At 42.1% G+C, this 21,009-nt stretch overlaps 1 protein-coding gene across 12 annotated transcripts in view; it reads left to right on the top strand.

Annotated features, from left to right (window-relative positions):
- Positions 1–21,009, top strand: part of ANO4 (anoctamin 4) — a 450,211-nt gene that overhangs the window by 291,385 nt on the left and 137,817 nt on the right. For 9 of the 12 annotated variants that reach the window (XM_057556948.1, XM_057556949.1, XM_057556944.1 and 6 more), the window contains 3 exons: positions 4,908–5,008; positions 8,329–8,373; positions 18,343–18,474. In XM_057556948.1, the coding sequence (XP_057412931.1) occupies positions 4,908–5,008; positions 8,329–8,373; positions 18,343–18,474 (278 nt within the window). Of the gene's footprint in view, positions 1–4,888; positions 5,009–8,328; positions 8,374–18,342; positions 18,475–21,009 lie in introns of all 12 variants that reach the window. The other 3 variants (XM_057556955.1, XM_057556957.1, XM_057556947.1) reach the window with 2 other exon arrangements.

Genomic DNA, 21,009 nt, shown 5'->3' with positions numbered 1-21,009 from the left:
ATGGCGGCAGGGATCAAACAGCTGATCTAAAGCAAGTACCCTGCTTCTACTGGCCCACAGCACTGTATTCTTGTCCTTTTTACCACTTTTCGTAATTTTAAATCATATGTTTACTTGTTGTTCAATGTCTGCCTCCTGCTCCAGACTGTAAATTTGGGCTACTGTAATATATCCAAGCACCTAGCAGAGTACCTGATATATAGTAGTCACTTAATGAATGTCTGTTGAATGAATGAATGAATGTCCTTGGAGGAACATGTAGTGGACTGTGGAAGGACAGGAGATGGGAATTGGGGGCTTGACTCTCAGGGTTTCTTCTGGTTTAGCCTTGTGGTCAAAGACTGGAAAATCCTTTTCAGGTATTAGCTCCTTATCTGTCGCATTCACAGGTTGTAACTAGGTAACTAGCTGTGTTCTTGCCACCGCTGCCAGTGTGGCGTGGCCCTTCTTAGAGATGATGGTGACTAACATGTTTTGGATGTACCGTGGGTACCTCACCTGTATTGTGCCATTTAATATAACTCAGTAGATAGCTATTGCCATCATTTCCCATTTTACAGGTGAACGGACTGAGGCACAGAGAGGTTAAATAGCTTGTCCAGGATCACAGAGCTGGTAAGAGGTAGACATATGAATATGAATAGGTGCAGTCAAACCTCAGAGTCTGCATTCCTAACTAACGTCTTTGGTCCAGCTACTCACGTGGCTCTGTACCTGTACTCTCTCCCAGATTGACCTCATCCAATCCCATGGATTTAAATATTGTCTATGTCCTGGCCACACTTACTTTGTATCTCTGGCCCAGACTGCTCCCCTGAGCTCCAGACTCATTTATCTACACACAGGACATCTTCTCGTGACCATCACAAACTTACTTAACATTTCCTACACTGAGTTCATGATGTACCTCCATGCCCCTGCTCCCAAACCCTTTTCCAGCCATGGCTTTGGGGGTTGTGAGATGGAGAGATGTGTGCATCTACATGTCTCTGAGAGGTGGGTTGCTTGGGTTAGATAATGGCGTGCTATTTATTTTTTTCCTTACTGTTGCCTTATCTAACCTTCAAGTCCATGATTTATATATCTTTGCATTCCCAGCATCTAGTACATAGAAGGCGTTCAATATGTTCTTGTTGAATGAACAAGAAAGAAGGAATGTTTTCTGTGAATCTTACCTATTTCTACTCCAGGTGTTTTCCATGCTACTTCTTAATTTCTCTAATCATTCTTCTAAGGAGATTTTCCAGACTCCTCTAAATGGTCATTTCTCTTCTCCCCAGTGTTCTAACCTAAGGGATTTTTATTGCAGTATATTAATGAAACAACTCTATGTTTCAAAAAATTCATTTTTATTTTTCTTCATTTTGGCACTTGCACACTTGGATTTATGTGGAAAGGAATACTTAATAACAAGGAAAAACCTATTTAAGCACAGTAGCATAATCATTCAGCACTAGAGAAAAGAGTGATATATGAGCCATATAATTAGCAATCATCTGTTTCACATTTATTTGTCTGGGCTGAAGTTCAGTTTCTCCTTAAAAACAGAGTATAAGTAATAAGTTCCATACACATAGACACAGGTGTGCACGCATGTGCACACACACATACACACACACACACACACGAATAGACACTCATCATCATTAATGAGAATTCAATTAACATTTTTCTCAAGATTATCAAGATAATCTTAAATATAGCTTAATTTTCCCTCTTTGTTTTTGTTGCTTTGTTTTCTGAAATATGAAATTCTTTTCAGATTAGTTTGTATAAACTGATAAAGAATTCAGAGATTGTGTCTTCAGTGCACATAAAAGCCATGGATTTATTTAAACCTCAGAGTTTATCAGATAAAATTGACAAGGGAATAAGGGAATGTGGGTGTGGACTCAGCTTTGCCTGGGATAAACTTTCAGTTTGGCTGTGGGTGACTTACTTGACTTAGTCTCTTCCTTCTTTAAGAAATTGAAGTAAAGCCTCTCTTACAAGTTTGAGAATAAAATGAGGTAACGTGTAAAAGTGCTTCTAAAATTATAAAGCACTAAAAAATAGTGATGGTTTTATAATTACTGTTATAATTGAAATAATAAGAAAATGGAGTTATTTTTATCATGCTGAATTAATCAAAGCAGTTGCTCTTTTATGCAGAAAATGATTGAGATCCCACATTAGAAGTTTAGTTGACTCAGTATGTGTTCAGATAATGAACTTGGCTTTTCCAACACACAGAAATATGGCATGTAAAACGTGCCCTAAATGGAATATAGTATTGTATTCTCCTTAATATTTTCATACATTCATGGGAGATCTACAAAATGATTATTCTTGCAATAGATTGTATATTTTCTGTAAAACTAGCAATCACAGTAATCCATGAAAAGAGTATATTCTAAGATTATCCTCTTCTCTAAATCAAGGTTTGATTGATTCTGTGAATCAGTCACTTTCCCATCTTCTTTATTTTGTACAATTTTACTCTTTCTCTCATGGGACTATGAGAGAAGAAATAGCAGGAAGTGAGAACCTTGTCGGAAAGCTAGGTGAATTTAAAGCATTCCCGGTATTACCATGAAACCTCCCAAGTGAGGAAGCTACAAAACCTTCCCAGACTCTGAAGTGTATCTTTAGTATAAACAAAAAGGCCCATTTTAAGGAAGAATAATCTTTCTCCTGCTTTTTAACTTGGAAAACTATATTATATATGGAAAAACAAGTGGCAATCTTTTCCAAAGCACAAGAATGCTCAACTGATAAGCTTTGAAAACATCTCAGATCAAGGCGTCAGCGCATCCACAGACACGAATGGGACACAATGGATAGTGTGTGTGCTATGTTTCTATATATTCCTGTATGGACATGGCCACCCATGAGCTCATTCACACTACCCCTGGCTACCTGGCTCTAAGCACCCAGTGCAGGGAGGTAATAGGTTACTAAACAGAAAACCAGTCTGTGCAAAGAGACGCAGCCCTAGTCATTGCTTCTTCAGTGGTTGCTGGTGTGTTCGTTCCCTGCGTGGGCACCTTATTTGCAGTAACCGGCTATGTGGGCTCCAAGAGTCACTTAATCTTCATCACTTCTGGCTTCATAGGACTCCCAGCTTTCACTTGGGCCAGGACTAACTATTCACATTTCACTAGACAAATATTGGTTGAGTGTACCGTCTATAGTAGGCACTGTGCTAGGCCCAGAGGATTCAACCGTGAATAACAGAAACTTTCCTTGTTCTCAGGGGGCTTAGAGACAGGCGTCTGCTTATCCTAAGCTGAAAGATAAAACCTTATTTCAGCCTGAACTGCCAGAAAGTTTGATTTTTCTAACCAATATCAAAGGGTACCCCCACCACCACCATTGTGGATTTGGGCCTTGGCCCTCCTCCCCGTGGGAAATTCAGCATCACCAAAGCCCCTGAGAACATTGTAATTGACACCAGTTTGATTTTCATAATATCTTGAGGAGTTCTTATGAATTAAGTACACTATTTATAAGCCTAGCCAGAAGACCCTGAATGAAAATACAAGAGATGAATTACAATTGCATTTCATCTGCAATATAAAAACAATTCCCTGTAGTGCAAATGCACCCCAGCTAAAGCATAAAGTTGAGCTTTTTTTGTCAGCTGTGTAAAAATATTGGCTTGTTTATAAATACTATTATAAGGAGAGTTCAGCCACAAAGGCCTAACATATCTTAAACTACGAAATTTTAAATTGATACTCTTAAACTGTAAAAATTTAAATAGTATGCAGTTCAGAACGACTGTGTGTGAGAAAGATATGGATAAATAATTGGCCATTTTGCTAACTTAAACTGCTCTGGCTTACTGTTTCTCATCTTTCTTCTACTTCCTTCCACAACTCAGCCCTCCCCCTGGGAAATGACTTCTGAAGGAAATCTCCTAATTGGAGACGTCCCCTTGGCCAGAGGCATAGACCAAAATGTGTTGGGGGGTTAACAGAGTATGAAGCTCTAGTTTTACTTGCTTGTCTAAGTTCTGTGTTGATAAGAAGCCCCAGAGGAGGCAAAGGTTTGGGGCCAAAGAACACAGTCCTTTGAAAAAACCCTTGCTGATACTGACCCAGATTTAAGACTCACATCTCTTAGGTCCCTTTATCTCCACCACCACCAACTATTGCTTTTGCCTGGATGATTGAGAGCCTCTCTCTTTCTCTCTGCTTTCGCTGTAACTCTCCCTTGTTGTTTATCCTTCACGCAGGAGCCAAAGTGATCTTTGAACACCTAAATCAAAATGACTTCCCCGTGTTCTTAGAATAAAGTTGAACCGTCTTGCTGTGGCCTGTGAAGCACTACATGCTCCTGCTCTCCTTTCCACCCTCTGCCCGTTCCAGGCTCCACGATTAATCCACCCGAGCCCCTCTACTCTCCTCCCTGTCCCTCGACCATAGGACATACCAAGCTGTTTCCCAGCCTAGGGCCTTGGCACCCAGAACGTTCATCCCACGCTCTTTATCCAACTGGCTCCTTCTCTATAGCTCAGCTCACATGTCCCCTCCTCAGAGAGGACTTTCCTTGACCCTTTGCCCAAAGAAATGGGCACCCCACCCCAACTCTTCCTCCTAAGACTTTGTTGTCTTCAGAATACTCGTAGCTCTGAATCTGTCCCTCTCTCTTTAACTTGTTTCTGCCTGTCTTCTTTTGTGTGCGTTTTTGCAGAATGTAAATGCCATGCATATCTCTTTTGTTGCTAACGGGTTCTCTAGTGCCTGCCACACAGCGGTGTATTGGTTGAGTGCATATATGCACACATGAGGAGCCAGCTTGTTGCTGAAGAATGCCCCCCATCTTAAACGCTGTACAAGTTCATGTGTTCTGAGTTCCAACTCAATTGAAACCATAGGAGACGTGGATATACTTTTCAATTTAGTTTCTTTTTTCTGTTTCAGTCCTCTCTAATAAATAGTGACATTATCTTTGTGAAGTTGCATGCCCCATGGGAAGTGCTCGGAAGATACGCAGAACAAATGAATGTAAGAATGCCTTTCAGGTAGGTGTAAAAGTATCCCCGCCCCTCCCCCCCCATTCTCTCTGCTACTAATGTACTCCTCTCTCAAAACAAATAAAACTGAAATGTGGACTGGAACACTCTAAGAAAATCCTTTAAATGTTTAGGAAATGCAATAAGTACTTCATGACTAAAAATGACTTCATGGCTTTTTCTGAAAATGTCTGGCTAATTCAGTCCTTAGAAGGGCAGATAGTTCACCTGCCTGTGAGACAGAAATATTTTCCAAGTGGCATTTTCATTTCCAAAGTGCCATTTTTAGAAACCCTGTGTACTGCTTCTTTGAATGGCCAGACCCCAGGATCAGTGGTGCAGGTCCTTACTGACTGGTCCCTTCCAGAAAAAAATTAAAATCTACTTCCACTGAAACAAGTTCAAGAAATTTCAGGAAAATGTGATCTTATTTTTTTAAATAACCTATTTTTAAATTTTAAAAAGTCAGGTCATAAATACTGCACAAACGCAAGCATTGATATTTCTTCCTAGGGGAATAGAAAACACTTTGCATGGATTTCTCAGTTATTTAAAAGGATTAATTTTCCTCCATCTTACAGTGAATATTCTTATTTTCCCTATAGATTAAGAAAAAGTGATCATTGGCTAGATGGAAATGAAATAAAGTATTAAACCTCAAATTATAAATGCCAAGATACGTGGAAATAATGGAATCTCTTAAAGGAGGTGGAGGGGTGTAGTACCAAGGACAGTTCCAAAGGGACTAAAGAATTAAATACTTTTAGTTCACAATTTGCCCATAAAGACCAAGTCAGTGGGCAGATTTTAGACAAACTGCCAATTCTAAAATATACCTCTTAATGAGCTGTGGAAAGTTATCGAGACAAAGAACCATCTACGTTCTTAGAAACGAAGAGGAGCTAGGAACACATTTAGAGAAGGGCAATTTCCATTCATAGGCCTGTAATATATCTCCCTGGTGCACCTTATTTTCTTTGTTTATTGGTCTTTATGTTCTAATACCAATTCAAAATAGAGGCTGGATTTCTAGCATCTATTTTCCTTAAGGCAAAATTCCCAAAAGAATTGAGACAAACATAGTTCTAAACTTTTCAGTTATTTATCAATGTGAATTAATACTATATCACACATAAGGACCAAAAATAAATCTATGCTTAGATGGAGTCATATATCAGACCAACATCTTACAGCCAACAGAGCTAAAAAGTCTACCTTTTGATAGTAGTAGTAGTTTTACAGTAGTAAAGCCTAGTGAAACTGATACCCCCCCTCCCCAGTAGCAATCTCATAAAACCTTTTGCCAGAACGCACTTCTCCAGCACAGAACCTGAGCAGATTGTAGAAACATGAGCAATGTGATGCACAGCAAATTCCCTTAGTAACTGGAAGCATTTCATCTCTGAAGGGCCTGGCTGTATCATAGATAACACCTCTGTGTGCTCATTACATAGCAGAAAAATGCTGCCTGCAAGCAGCATTAATACTTTTCTTATGCAATATTCAGAGACTGTGATACAGGCAATAAAATGAAAACCATAATAGCTATGAATAATAGTCTTAAATGTAGGCATTCCTACAGGGCAGTATTTTAGGAGGAAATACTGTTAATGTGTGGCCACTAATTGGCCTTATTAATATTGATGTGATTTTACCTAAGCATAGCTTCACTTGATGCAACTTGGTGCATTTAAAATTTATGCTTTCATTTTGTCCGATGTTTTAGATAAATAACTCCAGCCTAGGGAGACATATGTATTTCCAAAGCAGGAATTCTCCTGCCATGTCAGTTCAACAAAATGTTCAAATGTCAATTTAGCTGACTATTTAAATGCCTCCAAGAATCTTTATTTATTATTTTCTGTAGACTGCACTTCTGAATCCCAGGTTTAGTCTCCTAGGATTTTTATTTCTCCAATGTTAAAAAGGAAGTTGAGGAATAGGTTTCTCATGGGAAATTGTCAATAAAACCTGCTTCTGCTAAATACCTGTATGTCCATGGATATGGGTTTTTTAAATAGACTGTTTTTAGAACAGTTTTAGGTTTACAGAAAATTAAATAGTACAGAGTGTTCTCATATACCCCCTCTCACCCTACTTATAGTTTCCTTATTATTGATATCTTGCATTAGTGTGGTATATTTGTTACAATTGATGGACCAATATTGGTACATTATTACTATCTAAAGTCCATAGTTCACTTTAGGGTTCACTTCTTGCCTTGTACAGTTCTATGGGTTTTGACAAATGCATAGTGTCAGGTACCCCCTATTATAGTATCACGCAGAATAGTTTCACTGCCCAATCCCCTTTACTCTGTCTATTCACCCCTTCTCCCCCCAACCCAAACCCCTGGCAGCCACTGATCTTTCTCTTGTCTTTATAATTTGCCTGTTAACAACATGGGATATGTTTTTAAGTTTTCACAGATATGCAAAATAAATTTTGGTGTGTATAAACTTCCTGTTCTCTCTAAGTGAGATATCTCAGTAACAGTTCAGAATCCATACAAACCGTATTCATTTCATTACCACCCCATTGGTTGAAGCCCAAACTATAGAAAGGGAGACTGCATTTTAATAAAGCATCTAATGCATATGCTCTCCATTCACACTACACCCAGAATTTACATTGGTAATACTTTTTAAAATGCAGGTACATAGAAGTACAACAGATCCTTAATAAGTCTGATTTTTAAAAAGATTTTTTTCCAGGATTCCTTGGTTTATCTCTTTAACTCACCTATTTGAGGGCCAGTGGTTAGGCAGAATGTTCTAGTGTGGTTGTTTGCAGCAGGATGTTGATGCTTATATGTTAGTGTCCTTCCCATACTGGTTGTAAAATATAAATATGTATTTTTACATTACCCTTGCCTATATCAGATGAGAGAAGCATTCTCTAAACTTAAAGTGCTATATAAATATTAGTTAATGTAATCCTGTGCCCACTAAATTATGTATGTTGCCAGCAGGCTGGCAATCCATCTCGGCATCCTGAAAAAAGAGCTGACCTCAGCCGAATTCCTACAAATACCAATTGCTCCAAATTATTGCTCTGCACAGGTTCTGTAGGCGAAGAGCAGCCATAAACAATGATGGTAACACGGAGAGGGGGCGATATCAATGGAAACGATTTCATATGATTTCATGACTCAAAAAATGCATGCCCTCCGTTCCCACTACATTTCTCACTGTTAATCTCTTTTTAGTTTTTTCTTCTTCACCTCTTACAGGCTTCTATCTTCAATCTCCTTTCCTTCCTTGCTAGTTCAAACTGTAACTGACGATGGGTTTTCTTCTCGACTGGCTTCATTTTTGCTGTTCTTCCAGGAGAAAAATCTATTACCTGCCCCGCCGGTACAAGTTCATGAGCAGGTTAGTAGCATGCTCTGGCATGATGGCGTTTGTTTTAGCTGTTGGCCTGTGTGCTCCAACAGTGCCAAGGAATACAAGCTGGGGAAGATGGGCCTTTGTCACATGGGAAAGCTGGCTGCCGTGCCAAAAATCGCTATTTCGGGTTAGGGAAATAGGCTAGGGAAAAAAAAAAAGCAAAGATGGAAATGTTCCTCCTAGAGTCTTCCCTGTGACTTCACACTTGGGAGGACGGAATTTATCTGCAGGTCTATTGAGGCTGGGTTTGGGGTTTTTTTTCTCCCCATTCTATTAGATAAATTACCAGAAAGCCCCGCTGTTTAGAAAGCATCTTTGGTCTGAATGTTACTCTTTTCCCCACACAGACTCCTTCCTCTGCTATATGTAACTTGAAATCTAAGTGCAGACAATCACCTTCTCAAAAAGCAGATGGCTTCTTGGCCCTCCATGGGTGGGGTCCGCCTATGTTAGTCATAGTTTGTTAATAAAGTAGGCAGATGTATGACCTTATTCAGAAGCCCTCCTACCCTCTTTTTACCCCTCCTCCCAGAAAATACTACTGGATGAAGATTGCCTTTCCTGTGCTATGAGTCCTTCCTAAGCTTGTTTCTCCTTGTTTTTTGAGAAGCCAGGGGTGAAGGGGAGGCGTCAGTGATGTCCTTTAATTGGACTCTGTGGTGATCATTGGCATTCTAATTTCAAGCTTTTAATTGGTCTTCTGTAACCATTCACCCTGAGCTGAGCTGATAGTTAAACTTGGATACCACTGCATTTGTCTGAAAATCTTAGAGTTCAGTTCTGTGAGATTTAAGATTCCTATTCACTCTGTTTATGTGCTGTGCAGAAGGATAAGTAGAAGAGTAGTTGATATATTTTAGTGAGTTTACTCAAATACACGTGCACTCAACAAAGTATGACATGAGAGTGGGCGTTTAAAGAAACTAAGACGTGGTTTCCAAAAATTTCCCTGAGCAGCATCCTTATTAGCAATCCTTCTTTCATCAGGCAGTTGCCATGGCATTTGGATTCACCACAATGAGACGAATCCCTTGTCACGTAATGACCTTCTACAAAAACTTGGTGCACACTTTAGCCTATTTCAGTAGTTCTCAAACTTTAGCCAGCATCAGAATCACCTGGAGGGCTTATTAAAACACAGATTACTGGGCCTGTGCTGTAATCTATGATGTAGATGTCCAACTCTCCACCTGGAAGGTATATGAAGGCAAGGATGGCTCATCCAATTCTTTGTTTCCAGCACCTAGCATGTAGTAGGTGGGGCAAATGAATGAATGAATCTCCATACACAGGTGTGAGAATTTGCTTGGGGGAAAAGGAGACCACAAAGAAAAGTATAGAAAAACCAGGACTGCCTGAAGTGTCAGACATAGACTGGGGACTGAAACATTTGCTCACACTATGGGGAAGAGGTGAGGGCTTGAAAGAAAATGGTGATAAAAGGACCCATATAATCTCGGGGTTGGATGGGATATCAAATGTCATCAAGTCTAACCACTCATCGGCTACTTGAACCTCTGCTATATCATCAGGCAGCCTGGGTTTGAACATCTCTGGAGACAGCGTATTCTTGAACCCCCCATCTGTGAACACCTGACTTAGAAAGTGCTTCCTTAAAATAAGTCATAATCTCTCTCTCTTTAGCTTTCACTCTAAAACACTCAGATTGTAGTTCTCCCTGAATAGCCAAAAGATAATCTACAAAGTAAACAGCAAAATATATGAGAAAGCTTGTGAAATTTTAGGCAAAAGGACTTAGCAGGTATTTGGAAAACAAGAGATGGTGGCGGTCAGAAAGAGGTTTCCATATGAAGGGATCGGGAGGCAAAAGAAGAGTAGAAATTCAGAGAGATACAGGTGTGGTAAGAAAGGTGGTGAATTTTGTTTTAACAATTCTACGTTGACTCACAGTAGGTCTTCGAGGTGTTGGTGTCCTGAAGGCTTTTGAAACTGATGGCATAGCAGTTGAAGCTAGAGGTAAAACTAGAGAACCCAGTTTAGGAGACAGAGCCATAGAGGTCATGACCTTAGCCAGGGGAGTAGACCGAATTTCCCAGGAAACGATGCAGGGAGTGAAGAGAAGAGGGCCAGTAGCAATTGCTCAGAAAATCCGCTTTAAGGAGACAGGAAGAGATGGGGGAGGAAGAAAAGGAACAATTTAAGAAGTAGGAGGAGAACTAAGGGAGGGCAGTGTCAAAGGCACCACGTATGAGTTCCCATAAGAAGGGGTGTTCTTCAGCTACTGATGAAGGATGAGAGATGAGAATTGATTTTTGGTCACCATGGTAACCACCGTGCTAGCAGTCTCCATAGAGTGGTGGTTCTCAGACTTTAGCGTGCATCAGGATCACCTGCAGGGCTCTTTAATACTCATATTGCTGGGCCCATCCCCACAGGTGAGGCTCAATAATTTGCACTTGTATCCAGATCCCAAGTGATGCTGATGTTGCTGGTCTGGAACTAGTACATTTTGAGAATGATGACTACAGAGTAGAGGGTAATAGAAACCAAATTACAGCTGGTGGAGAATGGACAGGGTCCTGATGAATCAGAGGCAGTGAGGGGTCACTACTACCTTGATAAATTTTGTGACAAGAAGAGAGAAAGAGGGGATGGGATTTAGAACAGGAGCAAGAGGAGGAAAGCAGAGGAGACTGTGACCACATGACTCATCATATGTACTCCATGCGTATAGAAGGGAGGTTGGGAGTGAATAAGAGCTGGGGAAATCCTTGTTTCTGGAACTGGAAGAACAGCTTACTAAATACTAATTTTTGACCTGAAAACGTTGATGCTACTTCTTTAGTAGAGAATGGACTTGAGGACACGGGGAGGGGGAAGGGTAAGCTGGGACGAAATGAGAGCGTGGCATGGACATATATACACTACCAAATGTAAGATAGATAGCTAGTGGGAAGCAGCTGCATAGCACAGGGAGATCAGCTTGGTGCTTTGTGACCACCTAGAGGGGTGGGATAGGGAGGGTGGGAGGGAGATGCAAGAGGGAGGGGATATGGGGGTATATGTATCTGTATAGCTGATTCACTTTGTTATAAAGCAGAAACTGACACACCATTGTAAAGCAATTATACTCCAATAAAGACGTTAAAAAAAAAAAGTTGATACTACTTAAGTGCACACATTACAACTGTAGAAAAATCTAGGCCTTAGGAGGCACCGGAAGACTCTGGGTCAAAATAAAGGGGAAAAAGGTCCTAACTATGGTTTTATGACACACTGATTCAGAATGACCTCTTAAGCTTTACTGCTTACCACATAGGATTAAATCTGGGACATCAATTTGGTGGTGTAACTTATTGAAGCCCAGTGTCTGGTGCAAAGTTTTAAATGCAGTTTGTCAGAAAATTTTGTATCTACTTTAACTCTTCACTTCACCTCAGAACAGCCTCATTTAGATGATGAAGAATGTGTGTCTCTTTGTAGCCAGGGATGGCATTACAAATTGAAGAGCACATCTATAACTTGTTATCCTAGTTGTACATCAGTAGTAAAATATTGACTTCCAGTATTCTAAAATTCTCATGTCATGCTACGCATGGATATTTAATTTAGCTTTTAGTTTCATTCTTACAAATGATATTTCACTTCATTAATCCGTGAAAGCACCCTTGAAACAAACCTACCTCCTTTCAGGATACGAGAAATGAATTAGAAATTGTGAAGTTTCTGAGCAGGCAGAAAAATAGAGCGTCATTGCACAAATATCTTTATTTATGAAAGGTCGCCTGACATCATAAAGCACACTCATGTAATTCAGATATGTATTTCTGGAGTAAATGCTCTTTTCATTCACATACTTGGTCTATTAAAGGCTACTTCAGCACTTACCTTTGGGCAGACTTACAGGTATCACAAATTACCTATCCAGTCAGGAAAGGAAATTTATCATCGTTCTTCTGCCTTATTATTATTATTTTTTTGCCTTCACCAAATCGTACAAATATAATCTGCAGAAGCTATGCTTACAAAGTAATAAATCTGTTGACTGTGGGTGGCTTGTAGCTGAAGTCTCATTACTACTCATTCTTTTTTCCTCCACGCCCCCATACACATCCTGCCTGATGTTCTCCTTTGCGATGCTTGGCAGAATGAATGCTGATCCCTACTGCATCATACGCTCAGTGCCATCGTAATCTTATCAGATGAGTATACAGGCAACATGACAAAATGGCTTGGATGTTTCCATCCTCGTCTTAAACAAATTAACGTACGTAAATGTTCCAAACCCTTTGGACTCTTCTAAGCTGTGCCCCGGTTAGCAGCCTTGTGACCTAAAAGAATGGCAGTGGCTTCCCAAGATCCCTAACTATCCAAGGAGAGGCTGCAAATACAGGGGACTTGGCTCTGAGAAGAGGAAAAAGAAATGCAAGCCTCCTGTTGTCTGTTATCCATCCAGGAGGGCTTCATTTCCTGCAATGTAAGCCTGTGTATGGTGACTCCATTAAGTTAAAAAAAAAAAACACAAAACCTCTCATCTGTAGGTGCTCTCTGGGCATATTATCTCTGAACATGTAATCTAACTGTTCGAAACCTGATGCTGCTATTATAATATTCTGGTCTGGGGAAAAGCAGGTGTCTCTGAAGTAGCCTGTTTCATTTAATTCAGCCTAATTAAGTTGTCATTAGTACAAACTCCCTCCTGGGTTGTTACTGGCTCCAGGGAAAGGCCCTTGTTTTCTGCTTCTTCAGGGTATACCCTCAGCATCCAGGTTGGGGACTCTGTGCACAGCCAGTGATTTATAAAAGCCTGCAGACAGGTTAGCCTGTTAGGGGTGAAGTCCTTTGCATGTGGCCTTTTCCGTAATCATCACCACTCCTGAAGGTGGGTAGGATTGTCTCCCCTTTACAACTGAGATAACTGAGGTCAAGTTGTTTTAACCAGGACCTTCCCAAGGCCCATTTCCAAGGCACACCCTGGAAAGGCACAGCCTGGAAGAAGTGGCAGGTCTGTGCCCATTTGTCTGTGCTTGTGCCGTGCTGGCAGCTCTTTCCAGCTATGCAGAACCTCACCTGTCATGAACCGGCATTTGGTCAAGGACCCTGAACTTACCATCAGAACAACTTTCTTAAGAAAGTAACTCACCTTTTAGTCTAGGTATTAACTTGGCAAGTCAAGGCCACAAATACCCAAGTGGATGATCCATCTTTATTGGGTTGCCTGTGTAGTCTGTGAGACAGCTTTTGCTCAGTAAATGGCAGAAATGGAACAAAGTGACAGTGTATCCAACCAAAGTCAGTGCTCCGTCATTAAGCTGACGTTTTCTCTTTTCCCCGTCAGAGGAGACTTTACTAAGTAAGCCCTACTCCTGTGTTGAAGAGGCAGATGGGGTGCTTCCTGGTTAGTTGGTTTCTTGACTTTTACAGGCCTAAGTAAATTTCAGGATTGCCTGTTTAGGGATGTTTGTGAGATATGGAAGCACAGACCTCAATATACAAGGGAGAATCATAGCTCTTGAACGTCTGTAGAGAACTCGGTAAATAAAAGTTCATTGTCATCATCATTTTCTTCATCCTAGAAGCCACTGCTTAATTGAGCATTTTGTCCATCCAAGGCATTGTGCAAACACTTATGCATTATCCTTACCACTTGCTTAGGTAACGGGTATATTAGCTCAGAGGAGTTTAGTCCCTTCCCCAGCATGGCACTCACCATTTTCGTTCTGGGCAATGAGGATGTGAATCCACTTCCAGCTGACTCCAGAGTCGTCATTCTATATGAAAGGTTATCCATTATGCCTCTTGAAAAGGAAAGCTCTTTTTTTGACTTCAGCATGCAGGATCTTCGTTCCCCAGCCAGGGATCGAACCCACACCCCCTGCAGTGGAAGCGCAGAGTTTTAACCACTGGACCGCCAGAGACATCCCTAAAGGAAAACTCTTTATTAACTCAAGTTTGTTTAAAATGGTATAGCCAAGATATTATTGCTGAAGTCACCACCATGTATTGAGAAAGCATCTGATTTTTCATCTTAGAGATGAGGATACTAAGGCCCCGTGAGGATAAAAGGCTTGTCCCAGGCATCCAGCTTAAGTCTCATGCTTTCCAGCCTGGTGGCTTCTGCACTATGTGTCTTTCCTTTGCAAGGTGGAAGGGGGCTCTTCACTGGTGTCTGAGTGGCACAGTTTGGGAACAGGAGTGGGTTTGTGGAAGAGTGACCATTCGTCATCCTGCCACAGAGGGACAGACCCTTGTTCCCAGAGCCACCTACCTGGGAGGTAGGGGCAACGTGTAGAACGTCAGTCTCAGCCCATGGGGGCCTGGCTAGCCAAGGTCAGGTCTCAAGGGGAAGGTGGGCCCAGGACTGGAGAGGTGTGTTAGTCTCCCATTGCTGTTACAACACATTCCCGCACTTAGCGACATAGAACAAGACAAATTTATTATCTCAATTCTGCAAGTCACAAGTCTGGGCTGGGGGAGGTTTCCACTGGTTTCTCTGCTCCGGGGTCTCACAGGCTGAAATCATGGCGTCAGCCAGCCGGGCTCTTCTTTGCAGGCGCTGGGGAAGGATTGGCTTCCAGGCTCAGCCAGGTGGCTGGCACAGTTCAGTTCCATGCAGTCGTAGCACTGGGGTCTCCGTTTCTTGACTGGCTGTTAACCAAAGGTCTTTCTCAGCTTCTAGAGGCCGCCTACACTCCCTGGCTCCTGGCCCCCCTTCATCTTCAAAGCCAGCTGTGGCCGGTTGAATCCTTCTCATGCTTTGAATCTCTCTGACCTCCCTTTTGCCTCATCTCTCCTGTCTCCAGCCAGAGAGAGTTCTCTGCTATTAAATGGCTTAGTGATTAAATGGGTCCCCCTGAGTAATCCAGCATGCTCTCCCTAATTTAAGGCCCATCACCTTACACCTGCAAAGTCCCTTTGCCATGTCACACAACATATTTACAGGTTCTGGGATTAGGGTGCAGACATCTTTGGGGGGCCATTCTGCCAACCAGAAGAGGACACAAACTGCCGATCACATTTGAACCTTTTTTCTGTCATTGTGAGCCCACGGCCTGGACTGACATGTGTGATGGGGCCAAGACAGCCCATGCTTTGTCTTCCTGTTTCTTCTCAGGCTGCCCCGATGAAGGCCGGTTCACGCCCTCCACCCCCAGTTAGCGTCTCAGGAGGGCTTGTTTTTAAGATATCTTTTGAATATCTTTCTTCTACCATGGTGTTTCAAAAGCCCACTTCCTCCCCTTTCCATCCCTTTTACATTAGCCTCCATGGTCCTCAAGGAGTTATTAATAACACTGCTCTCTGCCTAGCGGCTTCTCCAAAGCATTTCATGCACGTCCTCTTTTATAAGCCTCCTAGCAACCCTGTGAGGTCAATAAGATGATGATGATTGTAATGATCCCATTTTAAAACCCTTGAAAAATAAAGCTCAGAAAGGTGAGTGATTTGTGGAAGGTCACACAGCTGCTAAGCGGCAGAGCCAGGATGTAGGCATTCCAAGGACAAATCCCAGCTCCTCTCCACCATGCCAAGCAGCCTCCCCTCGCTTCCTCCCCCGCCCCTCCTCATTTTTCAATGAACTAATCACTCTCATACTCTGTTCTCTCTCTCCACCATCTCCACATTTCACTTAAATTGTGTTTCCACAAGCTGGTTGCTGAAAGCTACCATTTCATTCCCATGGAGCGTTTATGCCTGAATTTTTACAGCTTTGTTTTCATCCACGCTGAGCACTGTCCCCATCTGGATTTAATTCATAGTCATTTGCACGCAGAGCCCAGATCCTGGGAGAATGCAAATTTTGCAAAGTGTAATCCGATTAGTGCTGCAGACTGGCGAGATGTGGGAGGTGAAAGCTCTATTACGGAAAACCTCTGGGCCAAAGTCTTCTTTCGTGAACAACTTTTAAGGCAATCAGATGAAATAAAGCCAAGAGCCACAGGGAAGGCAACCGGCTTAACCTAGGAAGTCTAATTTAAGGACTATATCATTGAACTTGGACGAGTGATAGATGCTGGTGAAGCATGATTAAGCTTTTAAATTGAAAGGCAGAAGGACAAAAATGTTAAGAGGCAAACTGGTTGCCCAAATTCTTGTCTTTGGGAAAAAAGAAAAGATAGTGATAATAGCCAGTGTTCACTATGCACCAGACACCATTCTGGAGACTTTGTATACGTATTGATCAGTGAATCATCACAACCCTATGAATTGAGGATCATTATCATGCCCATTTTACAGATAAGGAAATTGAGACATGGCAAAGTGAAATAACTTGCCCAAGGTCACACTGCTAATAATTACAGAGCCAGGGCTTGAATCTGGGCACTCCAGCCTCAGAGTTCATGTTCTCAACCACTGTGTCATATCACCTCTCTGAAGCTTATCATCTCACTGTATTTTAAGTGTCTTTAAAGAGATGATGGGGGAATGGGGTAGATTTGAAGGATGAAAGAGATGGGAACTTTTTCCCTTTCTTCAGTCTCTGGGCCATTCTAATCTATTATTCTTTTCTGGGTACATGACCCTGAGTAGGATCTTTACTTCTGTGTGTGTATATGTGGTGGGGACAGGTCCTCTTGGAGAGGAGGGTCTTAAAGAAGCCAGAGGATTCTTGCCAGTTTGAACTTTCAGGGACTCTGGAAAAAGGACAGCCGCCACCAGGCAGAGTGGGGGGTTGTGGTGAGGCTGGAACAATGCTGAGGATAAAAGGTGGTAGAAGAGAAGTTTACTGTTATTTTTCATTTTGGAGTTGATTGGTTATATAAAAAATAATCCCTTCAGCTGAGAGTTTCACGGAAAAGGATAAATTGCCATGTAAATGATTTTAATTGGGAAAAGAAACAAAACATGCCCAAATTCCATATGTTTTCAGTTAATAGACTTAGAAGGCATTTAAAGATTTTCATCCCCAGAGAAATGTGTCCCTTGAATAGCCCCTAAGTGAAGATTCCCATTATCAACTACTTTGATCTTTAAAATCAAGAGTGCAGAATCTGCAATTTGGTTCTGGCTTTATTCACCGGCTGGATAATCACCCCTGCCGTGGGTCTCTTCTGTGATGCGTAAAACGCGAATGGTACCTGTTCAGTCTGCTTCACAGAGATGCTATCTGATATGTGCCCTTGGAGAAAAAACATTTCAGGGGTACAGATACCTGAGGTGGCATAATCATTTAAAAGTCTGCTGCGGTATTTGCTCCTTCTTGTGGTTGGCTGTGAGTGGGTGAGAATCTGGTCACTTGGAAGCCGGATGTTTTCATCAGCAGAAATCAGAGGCAACAGGGAGGTAGCCAGGGGGGAAACCATGGCTTGAAAACCACTTTGGAGACAGTGTCATTTCCCTTGGCTTGGCATCATCGTGTGCCCTGGCCAGAGTGGCACACGTGTGTCACGATGCCCCAGCACCTTTGAGAACTTTCATGTCTCAGCTTGAAAAGAGACATGAAAGTTAAACAGCATGCCATCTGCTGGGAGGCTGCTCGGGGAAGGTGTGAGGGGCAGGAAGCAAATCGTGACATTGGGCTCTCTGTGCACAGCCCACCCCCTGGGATGCACTGTCGCCCCTCGCTCAAAGCTGACTATAGCTACAGCTCTTCCCTGACCTCAGATGGGGAGATTTTCCAAGCACACAATGAGTTTCTGGAATCTGCAGGATGGACAGAGTTAAGGTCTCAGCTGCTTTGCTTAAGGGACTGTCCACTTCCTTTCCAGAGCCTTCCAGCCTTGTTCTGTTCCTTGGTCATTCACTGGCATGTGTAGACATATGACTCACAGCTGTGATATCATGGACAATCATATCAAAGCCCCTCGGTGAAATCCCAAGGACACTGAGTCTCGGCTGTCTTCTTCCTGTCTGTTGAGTGGGAGTTTCGTGCGTGCAGTGAGCATGCCCGGAGTGTGTGGGGTCATATTTACGGCTCTGTGGAGACTTCCCTCCCGTGTTTTGGGGCGATGCTGACATGCTGTACCCTTTGGTCTTGCCTTTCATGTACCACAGGATCGATAAACAAATAAGCAGTTTTCGGAGATGGTTACCTAAGAAGCCAATGAGGCTGGACAAGGAGACACTGCCAGACCTGGAGGAGAATGACTGCTACACTGCCCCTTTCAGCCAGCAAAGGATCCACCAGTGAGTGTTTCCCGTGAAAGCCCTTGTCTTACTAAGGACATGCAGCTGTGGTAGAGCCCCCTCTGCGCGCCTTGGGTTCCTTGGCCCGTGGAAGGAACAGCGTAGTGCCCTTCTCCCCTGACAGTCCTGTGAGTGTTCATACCCCTTTTATATTAGTCAGGGTAAGCAAACTGCCCTAACAGACAATCCCCATGTCTCAGCGACTTAACACAATTGCACGCTTGTTCGTGTGTGTGCTGGTGAACCACCTTCTGCGGGGTGATTCAGAGACCCAGATTCCTGTCTTGTGGCTTCGCCAAAGCCCAGAGCTCATCTGCCTTGAGCCAGCAGGTAAGGAAGCTGGTCTACACCTTGCCCTATTAAAAAGAGGGATTGTTGAGTTAAAAACAAAAAACAACTCAGTTCACCTTTCAGCTCCCCTTTCTGTAACAACTCACCAAGTTGCCCCAGGAAAAGCCACCAAACCTAGCAGCCGGCTTCCTGGCTCATCTGTCAGTCTCTGAACAGTAATTTGTCACTTTTTACATGTGTGGTTGGGGGAGGGAGGTTAGCTAAGTAATTGAGCGTTTGAGGAATTGCGAAAGTGATAAAGAATTAACTCTGAAGCTTCTGATTTGACAAGAAATCATGGCCGGTTGGCAGGGTCGGTGGTAGGAGAGAAAACCATGCCAAAGACTGTAAACAGCCAGGCAAAGACAGCCTCTTAAAAGGAGGATAAATCAAGTCAGCCTGGCCTTGCTCCCAGCCAGGCTTCAGGAATTCCTGGCTCTCCCTGTTCCAGCCATATAACAACAGCCTCAGTAAAAATGACTCACCTGAAGGGAAGAAAAGGGGTGACAGATTTTTTAAAAAATAGGTTGCCAACTTTGAGAAAAAAATAAACCAAATGGCAGTTGCCGGGAGTGCAAGCTGGGGGCACATTTCAGCAACAGAAAATCAGTTAAAGCCTGTGGACTTCTAGAGGGCGAAGGAGAGAAGAAAAATCAAAGAATAGATGCTCTGCATCAAAACGTATAATGCAAGGGAAGCAACTCCATAAACTTCTGAAATAGCCAAACTTTGGATCCCCACAGGTTAGATTGATGCCAAACAAGCCCCATTATGTGAATGTTTAAAAGGGTTATTGAAGAAGACATGAAACTCAGAGCCCAGCCTCAAAATGCTAGTTAAATCCTCCGTGGGAGATAAGAACTGAGCGAGATTTCATGTTAACTCAGAGATCAAGACCTAGCATGTTTCCTGAAAAGAAAAAGACAGATGAAAGCTGATGTGTTCCCACTCTTAATTTAAACCCTCGCTGTGCCTGTGTTGTTCATCTTGAAGTTTCTTACACACGTGGTTGGTTGTTGTTAAATCCTCCTGGAGTAGAGTCTGGTTTACATGCAGGTTTTCACTTTGCTTCTTACCTGCTTGAGAGAGTGCCTGGCACAGTGTAGGAGGGTCTCAAAAATTTTAGATGGATGGATGGGTGAAAGAATCAATGAAATATATGTTGTGCGCCTGGGGTTTGTTTTACTTCAAAGGGACACAGGTAAATAGAAGATTTCCTACTCATTTTCATGCTGGTTATGTTTCCTATTGTTCTGGCTTTAGAACAGAGTTTCTCAGGAGGGTTCTCAAAATCAGAAGCACCTGGGCACCTATCAGGATCTTTAGGGACTAGAACTGAGAATCATACCTTTACAGGTATTTTAAACTATATAATAAATGAGAGATGATAGCATGTGGGATGGCGGTATTCAGCCATCTCTCACATATATTTGAGAAGCTTTTTTGACACGTTTTGGTATTCACTCACTGAATTATTGATTCATTCAGCGGTCACTAATTTGATGCCTGCTTCTTGCCAGACACTGTCTTGGTACAGGGGATATAAAGATAAATTAGACACAGCCTTGACCTCACCTAGTAAATAGATCATTTTATTTTATTTTAAATTTTGTTGGAGTCTAGTTGATTTACAATGTTGTGTTAGTTTCAGGTGTACAGCATAGTGATGCAGTTACACATATATTCATTCTTTTTCAGATTCTTTTCCCATATAGATTATTACAGAATATTGAGGAGAGTTCCCTGTGCTATACAGTAGGTCCTTGTTGGTTATCTGTTTTATATATAGTAGCGTGTGTACGTTAATCCCAAGCTCCTGATTTATCCCTCCCCCACCCCTCTTTCCCCTTTGGTAACCATAAGTTTGTTTTCAAAATGTGTGAGTCTGTTTCTGTTTTGTAAGTAAGTTCATTTATATCATTTTTAAAATTAGGTTCCCCTAATTTTATGATATGAGTGGTATCATATGATACTTGTCTTTCTCTGTCTGACTTACTTCACTTAGTATGATCATCTCTAGGTCCATCCATGTTGCTGCCAATGGCATTATTTTGTTCTTTTTATGGCTGAGGAATATTCTTCTTTATCCATTCCTCTGAGAGTAGACCATTTTAAATAATTGTAGACAGTATGTTGGGTATGACTTAAAAGAGGGCGTGCACCATCCTCCAGATTTGGAGGGAGGTTGGTAAGAGATGAGGGTGG

The sequence above is a fragment of the Balaenoptera acutorostrata genome, chromosome 11, assembly GCF_949987535.1.
Source record: "Balaenoptera acutorostrata chromosome 11, mBalAcu1.1, whole genome shotgun sequence".
NCBI classification, from domain to species: Eukaryota; Metazoa; Chordata; class Mammalia; order Artiodactyla; family Balaenopteridae; genus Balaenoptera; species Balaenoptera acutorostrata.
The sequence above is the reverse complement of the archived record's forward strand: the minus strand, read 5'-3'. Positions and strand labels throughout refer to the sequence as shown.